This window comes from Mus caroli, unplaced genomic scaffold, assembly GCF_900094665.2.
Source record: "Mus caroli unplaced genomic scaffold, CAROLI_EIJ_v1.1 scaffold_13398_1, whole genome shotgun sequence".
Lineage (NCBI taxonomy): Eukaryota > Metazoa > Chordata > Mammalia > Rodentia > Muridae > Mus > Mus caroli.
In genome coordinates, this window is record NW_018388849.1 from 20,856 (window position 1) to 32,112 (window position 11,257).

General features: G+C 41.5%; 1 protein-coding gene across 1 annotated transcript; it reads right to left on the minus strand.

The window, feature by feature from the left end:
• Positions 1–8,334: 8,334 nt before the first annotated feature.
• Positions 8,335–10,874, minus strand: LOC110287823 (disks large homolog 5-like). The gene is given in 4 exon segments (XM_021154343.1): positions 8,335–8,515; positions 9,190–9,321; positions 10,496–10,547; positions 10,580–10,874. Coding segments are annotated over 4 exon segments (660 nt in total).
• Positions 10,875–11,257: the final 383 nt, after the last annotated feature.

Consider the following 11,257-nt stretch of genomic DNA (forward strand, 5'->3'; position numbering starts at 1 on the left):
ACAATACACATAAATTCATCCAAGCAAAGACATAACATAAATAAATATTAAAAAAACCAAACAACACAAAATATTTGCTCCAAACACTGACATTGAAACTGGGTTACACAGAACACTTCAGGCCTTGGCCTGGAAGATGGGAACTAAGAAAAGGTCTTGGCCACTCTCATTTGGAATTTGCTACTTCTCGTTCAGAGGAGTGTTCCTTGACAATGTGGTGAAAGTTTTCAGAAAAACCAGAAAGTAACTCTAGAAAGAGTTCTTGGTAGGTCTGGCTCCTGTATGCTGATGTGTATTGCTTTTTCATCTTTGTCACTAGAACTGGCATGCGAACCACAGTTGGGGTCAAGCATTTCTTCAAGAAAAGGAGCGTGAGAGAAAATAGAAAGCAAGGTGATGTGAAGGAGAGAGGAAGGAGATATAGAGAGGCAATGGAAGAATAAAGGAAGGGTATGAGGGAGAAAGGGGATTCTGAAGGAAGAACAAAGAGAAGGGACAATAGGATGGGAAAAATGAGGAAGGAGAAATGAAGCAAGAGACAAGGGGACTGGGGACAGATGTATCCTGATAGTGCAGATACAGAAGTCTGAACCTTACCTTTCCTGGACTCCCCTCTTTTACACAAGTCCCTGCTAGTTTATTGCCCTTGGCTGACTTCTTAGCTGCTGGCCACAGGGACAATGTGCTAGGCAACCCATAGTTAATTGAACTAATCTGTGTTCCTGGCTGACTCCCAAAATTTGGCCTATAGTCTGTGCTTTGTACCATGTCAACTCCTATGTCCTTCCTTTGTGCATCCAAATGTTCCTTTCTTTAGTTGTTCATCCCAATATGTCTTGCACTGGAACCCCTGATCGTTTTGGTATGTGTGTTCTCTTGATGCTGAATACTATGTGGGAGTCAATGATGATTTCATCTTCTTACACCTGGGGGCCTTATAGAACATCCAATAAGGCCTAACCATCAACTCATCAATGAAGGGAAACTCGTTAGCCAATACCTAGCACAATGCTTTCATGGAGAAGAAGCTGAATGGTTGGGAGACATGGTTGTCTAGAGGGAAACAGCCAGGCAGAAAGACAAATGCTATATAAAGTCACAGGCATATCTGAAAAATGAAAACACTCCAATACACAGAGAACAAAATGGAGTTCACCAGGTATGATGAAAAAAATGACGCTCACTAGCATTCTGGCAACTTATGATTTTTCACTTGATTCTAAGATCTTTTTTTTACTTTGTCACAGAATGCACTATCCTGTCTCTCAGTATTTGGGTAGTTGATTTCTATTTTCCTTCAGTTCTGATGTGATAGCATGAGTGACATTAGTTCTGTTATCTTATAAAGCCTCACCTTACTGCTTAGAACACTGTCTATTTTAAAGAAGACTCTACGAACTTCGCAGAAAAATATATACTATGTTTCAGTTTATTAGAATATTATACAGCGATCCATTTGTTTTATTTGATTTATGGGGCAGTTTGGCTCTTCAGTTGCGTTGTTGATGTTTTACTTTTTGTGACCCAGTTAAAGGAAGAAGGAGGATACTGATATCACTCCATGTTTTCCTGTCAAAATACATCTGACATTTTGTGACCATTTATGTTTATATAAAATTGGCAACCCCCACATTGGTGCACTTATATGAGCTAGATTGCCTAGTGAAATATTTCTTCATACATAGTATATTTGATTTATCCTTTATAAATAATTCTGACCTTAAGTGTACTTTGTCATATACCAGAGTACTATGCCATCTGTTTTAGCTTCCACTCACCTGAAAGGTTGATTCCACTCTTTGAGTCTTTGTCTATGGGTATATTCACTAGTGAGTGTGTTTTCTTTAAGAAAATAGACAATTTGATGTATACATGTTTAGTCCAGTCAACTAGTCTGTATCTCTTTATTTCAGGGATTGAACTCAAAGATTAATTGATTTCACACTCTTACTGAGTAGAATGGAAGCCATGGAGTAGTCCTGCCTCTCCTGCCTATTTCTCTTGGGGTAGCTGTACACTATCTATGGTGCTGAACTACCCAGCCCAGGAAAATGTTTCTGGCAGCTGAACCAAGAAATATCTTTAATCTTGGCCAGCTTCAAGACAAATATTTGTGAAGCATTTCCCTGGTTCCATCCTGGCCGCAAGGTGTTTCTTGCTTTTTTGTATTTAATTATATTTACTTACTCACTTCACACCCCGCTCACTGCCCGCTTCAGGTCACCCCTTCTGCAATCCTTCCCCTATCTCCCTTCCCCTTTTCCTCTGGGTGGGTGGGCCCCTCTGGGTATCCCCAACCCTGGCACTTCAAGTCTCTGCTAGGTTAGGTGCTTCCTCTCCCAGTGAGTCCAGAAAAGGCAGCCCAGCTAGAAGAACTTATCCCACATACAGGTAACAGCTTTTGGGATCTCCCACTTTGCAGTTGTTCTGGACCCCCAAAAAGACCAAGTTGCACATCTGCTACATGTGTGCAGGGAGGCCAAGATCCAGCCTCTGTATGTTCTTTGGTTGGTGGTTCAGACTCTGAGAGCCCCAAGGGTCCAGATTAGCTGACTTTTGGTCTTCCTGTGGAGTTCAAATCCCCTTCAAGAGCTTCAATCCTTCCTCCTACTCTTCCCTAAGAGTTCCCAAGCTTCATCCACTGTTTGGCTATGGGTTTCTGTATCTGTCTGAGTCATCTGCTGGGTAGAGCCTCTCAGAGAACAACACGCTCCTATCTGCATTCATAACAGAGTATCATTAATAGCATTAGGGACTGGTGCTTGCCCATGGGATGGGTCTCAAGTTGGACTGGTTATTGGTTGGCCATTCCCTCAGTCTCTGCTTCATTCCCCCAAGCCTGTATTTCTTGTAGACAGGATAAATTTTGGGTTAAAAGTGTTGTGAGTGATATGAACTAGCCAGTACCCCTCAGATCTCCTTAGAACTAAGCCACGAATCAAAGAAAGCACATGGTGGAACTTGTGGCTCTAGCTGTATATAAAGCAGAGGATGGCCTACTCGGTCATTAATGGGAGGAGAGGCCCTAGGTCCTGTGAAGGTTCTATGCCCCAGTATAGGGGAATGCATGGGCCAGGAAGTGGGAGTGGGTGGGTTGGGGAGCAGGGGGAGGGAGTAGGGGATAGAGGATTTTCAGAAGGGAGAGTAGGAAAGGGGGATAACATTTGAAATGTAAAGAAAATATCTAATAAAAATATTAAAAGGAAAAAAAGTGTTGTGAGTGGATTGGTGTCTCTATTGCTCCTTTGGGGTTCCATATCCCTGATGTAGTGAGTAACAGAAAAGTCATCCCCATTGATTCTTGGAAGGCTCCCTTATCCCAGGTCTCTATATCCCCTATCAGTTGCAGATTTCCATTCATTTTCATCTTTATCTAACCATCTCTACTGTCCATCCCCACACCTGATCCTGAATCTCCCATTCTCCTCACTATCTCCTATCCCTCCTAGTTCACTCCTTCTATCTCCCTCTTGTGACTATTTTATTCTTCCTTCTAAGTGAGATTCAAGAGTTTGTGTCTGGGCCTTCCTTCTTGTTTTCTTCTTTGGGTCTGTGGAGTGTAACATGGTACCTATGCTTTATGGCCAATACACACTCATAAGTGAGTACATGCCATACATGTCCTTTTGGGACTGGGTTACCTCTCTCAGGATGTTATTCTCAAGTTCCATTCGCTTATCTGCAAAGTGCATGTCTTGTTTTTTAATAGCTGAATGGCATCCCATTCTGTAGATGTAACGCAATTTATCCATTCTTCAGTTAAGGGAAATCTAAGTTGTTTCCTGTTTCTGGCTGTTATGAATAAAGCTGATATGAACATAGTTAAGCAAGTGTCTCTGTGGTATAGTGGGGCATCTTTGAGGTATATGCCCAGGAGTGGTATATCTGGATCTTCAGGTAGAATTACTCCAAGTTTTCTGAGCAACTGTCAAATTGATTTCCAAAATGTTTGTACAAGTTTGCACTTCTACTTGAAGTGAAGAAGTGCTCCCCTTGTTTCACATTCTTGCCAGCATGTGCTATCTCTTGATGGGTATAAGATGGAACCTCAGAGTTGTTTTGATTTTTGTTTCCATGCTGACTAAGGATGTTGACCATTTCTCTAAGATTCCTGTTGAGAATTCCCTGTTTAGTTCTACACTTCATTTTTTTTAATTGGGTTAGCTGGGTTGCCAGTGTCTAAATTCTTGAGATCTTAGTAAGATTTTGATATTAGTCCTCTGTCAGATGTAAGGTTGGTGAATACCCTTTTCCAATCTGAGGCTGCTGATTCGTCCTATTGGCAGTGTCCTTTGCCTTACAGAAGCTTTGTAGTTTCATGATGTCCCATGTATAAACTGTTGTTCTTAGAGCCTGAGACTTTGATGTTCTCTTAGGAATTTGTCTCCTGTACCAATGCATCCAAGGGTATTTCCAACTTTCTCTTCTATAAGATTTAGTGTATCCAGTTTTATGGTTAAGTTCTTGATCCACTTGGACTTGAATTTCATACAAAGTGATAAATATCGATTTTCATTCTTCTACATGTAGACATCCAGTAGTTTATCACCATTTATTGATGATGGTTTCCATCTTCGTATTTTTTTTTCTGTTATTATCCTTTGAAGGGCAGGATTCATGGAAAGATAATGTGTGAATTTGGTTTTGTCATGGAATACATTGGTTTCTCCATCTATGGTAGTTGAAAGTTTGGCTGGGTGTAGTACCCTGGCTAGCATTTGTGTTCTCTTAGTGTCTGTATAACATCTGTCCAGGATCTTCTGCTTTCATAGTCTCTGGTGAAAAGTTTGGTGTAAGTCTTATAGGCCTGCCTTTATATGTTACTTGACCCTTTTCCCTTACTGCTTTTAATATTCTGTCTTTATTTAATGTACTTGTTGTTCTGATTATTATGTGTCGGGAGGAATTTCTTTTCTGGTCCAGTCTATTTGGAGTTCTGTAGGCTTCTTGTATGTTCATGGGCATCTCTTTCTTTAGGTTTGGGAAGTTTTCTTCTATAATTTTGTTGAAGATATTTGCTGGCCATTTGAGTTGAAAATCTTCATTCTATCTACTCCTATTATCAGTAGATTTGGTCTTCTCGTTGTGTCCTGGATTTCCTAGATGTTTTGAGTTAGGATCTTTTTGCATTTTGTATTTTCTTTGATTGTTGTGCCGATGTTCTCTATGGAATCTTCTGCACCTGAGATTCTCTCTTCCATCTCTTGTATTCTGTTGCTGATGCTCGCATCAATGGTTCCTGATTTCTTTCCTAGGTTTTCTTTCTCCAGCGTTGCNTCACTTTGGGTTTTCTTTATTGTGTCTACTTCCCCTTTTAGGTCTAGTATGGTTTTGTTCATTTCCATCATCTGTTTGGATGTGTTTTCCTGTTTTTCTATAAGGACTTGCAATTCTTTTGCAGTGTTCTCCTGTATTTCTTTAAGTGAGTTATTAAAGACCTTCTTGATGTCTTCTACCATCATCATGAGATATGCCTTTAAATCCGGATCTAGGTTTTCGTGTGTGTTGGGGTGCCCTGGATTGGCTGAGGTTGGGTTCTGATGATGGTGAGTGGTCTTGGTTTTTGTTAGTAAGATTCTTAAGTCTGCCTTTCACCATCTGGTAAACTCTGGAGTCAGTTGTTATAGTTGTCTCTAGTTAGAGCTTGTTCCTCTCGTGATTCTGCTATTCTCTACCAGCAGACCTGGGAGACTAGCTCTCTCCTGAGTTTCAGTAGTCTGAACACTCTCTGCAGACAGGCTCTCCTCTTTCAGGGAAGGTGCACAGATATCTGGTGTTCAGACTTGCTTCCTGGCAGAAGATGAAGGCCCGAAACAGGACCTGTCCCAGAAGCTGTTAGCTTCTGTAGTCCACACTCTCACCTGTGCAGACTAGTCTCAGTGGAGTCCAGGAGCCAAGATGTCTCCCGCAGATGCTCAGGCAAAGCCCTCCCGGGCCGGGCAGACACCTATCCTCTGTGCAGTCCTATTTTCTTTGACTGCTGTTATAGTTGTCATTCCTGGGCCTTGTAGTCTGGAGCTAGCTGGATGAGCAGGGATGTAGCAAAGGCTTTTCACAATCTCAGGTTTGGTGTGAGAGTTTTGAGGCTTCATGAAAAAATGTCTCCATATATACCCCTCATTCTGACCAAGAAGAATGTTCTCTAGAGCTTTCTAGTTCTCTAGGAAGAAAACAAAGTCCTGTTTCTCAGTTGAAACATCTGCTCTGCATAGTCTAAATTATCATGGTCCTCTAGCATGACAGATTCCTCATTGTTTTCTGCTCACTTATGATTTTAGGTGTGTGTGTGTGTGTGTGTGTGTGTGTGTGTGTATTTATGGATGCTTGTGCCAATCTGTACCTTTGTGGGTATGTTGTAAGGCAAGTTAATGACAACTGATTTTGTATAGTCATTCTCTAACTTAGTTCTTTGGTCCTAGGTCTCTCAATAAACCTGATACTTCCTGTTGTTCAATGTCCAGTAGACTTTTCATCTCCTGTCCACTACCTTGCGGAGATCTATCTCTTATTTATATCAACAAATTGTTAAACAATACTACTATTTTTAAAATAAGTATTAGATTTCTTAATTTTTCCTGCTTAGAGTTATTGCCCTGGGAGATTCTGGCTTGTCATATTGGCTTAACCATGAGAATACATAGAAGCCTACAGTGCACCCCTCTGCTGACATTGTTTTGTTAACTATATTTTGGGCATGGCTTTGTTTCAAAATATATTCTCACTCAGAGTTGTGCAGAGTGCTTCCCAGGATCTGGAAGGTGTAATGAATGACGGAAAGACTGGGAAGGGGAATCCGAGGTCACATGGTAAGATTTGGGAAGGGTAGGCTGGACTATCTATGTTTTTATTCACTTTTAAGTGTTGGCAACATGGTTTCTCTTGGTTTAGTAAGGCATTAATGGGTTGAAATACTCAACTGTGGGTAACATAGAGCCCAGGTTTGTTGTGTAAGTCCCACCCTGGTCCACCACCACCCTCCTACTTCTCCCTGTTGTTTCCATCATGATGAGACAAAAGCTCATGAGAAGGCACAGTGAGCCAAGTTGTGTGTCTGAGACCTGTAACAGACAGCATTGGCTTCCTACTTGTTAATGAATTGGCACTTACAAAAACAAACAAACAAAAAACTCAAAACACTAAATTCATTGTATAAAATTGTAGAAAATGCCACCATGATCTTTCTTGCTATGAGCAATTGAACCTTGTAATTATTAATTGAGACCAAACTATACAAGGATCTCTGACTGGGAGGTGACAGAAGATTCAAAGATGCTGGTCAGAGAGCTTAAGCAAAACATGAATTCTTAGGTTCAGTGAGAGACCGGACCACAAGGGAATATGATACAGAAAGAATGAACAGTACCTGACATAAATAGCGGGACTTTCAACACAGCCAGCAATGTACACTTTGTCACAGACTTGCATATCACACACACACACACACACACACACCCTCTCTCTACAGAAATCTTAAGTGAGCAGAAAACTATGAGGAGACAACAATGGTGGAAGAACAGTTGAATGGAGACGATAAATAGCTGATGTATCATGTGAGACACAGGACTCTGCTACCCATCCTTTGGGCACTAAAAATTCTTAGGGAGCACACTTCTTAGACTAGGTTGAGAGAGTTAGTAAAATTTCATTCTTGAAGCCTCAAACTTCTCACACCAACACTCAGCCAGAGAGAAGCCTGTCTCACGTCCTTGTTGATCCAATATGCTCCAAAATATAAGCTCTAGGAAAGAACTCTAGCAACACTGACAGAAAACAGGACTGGTAAGTCATTACTCAGGTTCTTTCAGTGTGATCCAAATCTAGGCAGGGTGAAGAGTCCATCTTGCAATGCAGGGAAAGAGGAGAGAAAGCATACAAGCCCCCCCCCCAAAAAAAAGGCAATGATAACCACTCATTTGGCAATTCCACTGGGATCTAATACTTGCAAATTTTGTCCTGCCTGTGATCTCACATGATCCCTAAGAAGCAAATGAGCTAAAAAAAGCTCTGACTTCATTAATCAATATTCTGTGCTACTACAATGGTGGCAACCACATAGAACACATTTACCATACTGGAATGTACTTGTGTAATGTGTGTTNAACCTATCTATCATAAGGAAATGCAGGGTTTTATTGAGTAGAATGGCTTACATCTCAAACATGTAATTTTTTTGAAAGAGGAAAACTCCACAGAAAGTCTTGGAAATGATCACAGAAGTGACAAACTGGATAAGACATAGGAGAGAGCCTGGATACGGTGCATGATGTTTGAGGAGGCTTGACTGTGTTTAAGGTTAGGCATTACTGCAACCTGATGCTTCATGCATCCTACCTGCTACTGCCTAGTACATAGGTCATTGGTCTTCTGGCTGCCTTCTTTACACAGCCTCTTTGATTCTTTGGAACATTCTTCCAATCCAGTCTGCTTCCCTAGCAGCTGTCTGTTCTACTTTCACAACATCCTGACTTTGTGNTGGAGATGGTTAGATTCACTCAGGAGGTGGCTGTGCCTAATGCTGATTCACAAACAAATTATAATCAATCAAGTCAACATCCATCTTCCTCCCACTCCTCCAAAGACCATCCACCTCATAAACGGAGATGGTACCAGGACAGGCCTAGAAAACTGTTCAGATTGGCCATCTAGCTTCACATAGATGGAGGTCAAATCCAGAGGACAGCCATATTTCAGAAGGCAAGGCACTTCTGAAAACCCTGACACCAATAGGGACTCACATATCTCTCAGAAGAGGACCTGGGGCCAATGTGTAGTTGTATGTCCCTGGTATTTAAATATCACCTGTAGGTAGAGGGGAAACCTTCTATAGGAGAGAAGAGACCCAACCAACACAGAGTCTTTCTATGTGTCTCATGGAAACCTCTTCTATGTATCTACTTTCAGAGCTCAAGCAGCTCAAGGTTGATTGATATTTTCATCACGGTGTTAATCTTTTCTGTCTCGAAGATACAGTGTTGGAAAGGACAAAGACTCGAAGGGCTCACAGACTCTTCACACTTGGTCTAAATGACTTTAAGAGGTAAAAATCCTAGAGCTTTGCTTTAAAGGAGGCAGACTTCCTGTTTCAAGGCATACAGGATATAACCTGAGCCCTCACTTTGGTTCAAAAACAAGGACAGGCAGTCACATTCTGTGCCTACTGCTTGGGTCATGACCCTGTTAGTCACTCACCAGTAGAACTGATTTTCTTTAGTCAGCTCCTTCCACTTGTACAAGGCCTCACTGATATCCTGGGGCACCCTATTCAGGTCAGTCATCACCTGATCATGTTGCATCTTGATTATGAAAGTCTCAAAGATGATCCTGTGGGAGGAAATGGTCCAAGGAGCAAATAATCCCATGAACTAAGGATACAAGGATCATGTCAATTCAAGATGAATTGTGGACTATCACAACCCATATATGCCATGACTATCTCCTTGTTACTGGTTCCACTTGGAGCTTATTAAAATTATTACTCTTCTCATAGGGTCAGTAGAGCCAGGGAAGTAAAGGCAGGGAGATGACCTGATTTATATCCCCGAAGGGACTTGAAAGAATAGACTTTCTCTCCAAGAACTTTCCAGGAATCTGTGCCACAGGCCTGGGTCCACTTTAAACTTGTGATGACATATCTGTTTGTAGGCAAGGAATTGTCAATCCTTGCTTCGATTGCTACATAAATTCCCAAAGGATATAATCAGTATCTACAGGGAAAAGCCTTTATAGCACACACCAGGAGTTTTCAGTGTGCACCTAAGGTGAGCACCAGAGGTCATGGGCTGAGCTGCTCAAAGTGAGGTCCTATAGATTCATCAATTTTATTGTCTGGAAATTGTGTCATGCAAAATCTCAGGCCCCATCATACTACACAGACTCTCCAGTTCTTACGTGGAACATATATACACATATACACACACACACACAGAAACACACACACACACGCACACACACACACACACACACACCACACATAATCAAAGATAATCAAAATGCCAAAGAAACACATTGAGAAGGAATTATTTGAGAGTATAATGGATACAATTTGAGAAAAGCAGTGATGAACTGATGCCAATCCAGTCATACGGAGAGGCAGTATGTGGAACCAGGTGTCTCCAACTGTTGAGAGAATCAATTGGACCCAAATTACCTTCAGGTAAATTGCAAACATGATTGGCCATAAACAAAGAGAACTTTGCATCTCCCACAAACCAACACCTGTAGAGGATTCTTTCAGTGCAGGATTAGGGCTCACACACTATTACCCTTATCTGCAGACTGTCTTTCATACCACAGGCTCTGGTTTACTTTTGGAGGAATCAAAAGTGCCTGAGTTGCATATCACTACTATCAGAACTTGAAGTTCTGTGTCGAAAATCCAATCAGCAAAATTGATTTGGATATTCAGACAGCCTGGAGTTGTAGCCACCTGTGGTAGAGGGAATCTGGGCTTAACAGGGATGGCCCAAGATAGTTAGCAAATGGGCATAATGACTACCTGTTGTTCAAATTCTTGTTAGTGTAATTGGCCAGGATTCCCTCATTTTTGTTAGTGTAATTGGCCAGGATTTCCCTCACTAATCTCTCTCATTTTTGATCTTCTGGAGATCCCTTTTGAGCTTCTTCATCCTCTTCATTCTCTGCTCCTGCTTATTGGTGGTGGAGGGTTGGGGTGATGTCTTTCCAACAGACCATGTAGGTTGATAAACACTGGTAAACTTGTAGAGATAATATAGTGCAAGGAAAGTGAAACCATGCTTAGTCCACACAGAAGTCTGAGCAATTGGAAAATCTAGAGATACACAGAATCCCTGAAAGAGTAGGAAAGCTATCTTCAAGCTGGACTCCTCAGGTAGATCTCTGTTCCCAACCACCATCATTAAACATATTCCTCCCCCCTCCCTATTGCAATTTCCCTAGATCTGAAATGCATAAGCTCTCCCTTACAAGAAGAATTGGAGGGCATTGTCAGCTCTTATTGGACAATATAGTCTGTACTACTTAGCACAATAAAGAGTGACCATAAACACCAGCACCTAACATCTCCCATAAGCCTATCCATGCTTCTTAAAAGGCATGATGAGAGCTCACAGACGACTATACTAATCCCAGACTGTGAATCAGTCCACATCTTGATTTCAATTCCAAAGTGTCTGGGACCTTGAGTCATGAGCATGGGAATATCCCACTCTGTTATTGGCATCACATCCTCATGTAACCTATTGGAAACTCTAACAGGATGAAGTGCTTCAACACTCTA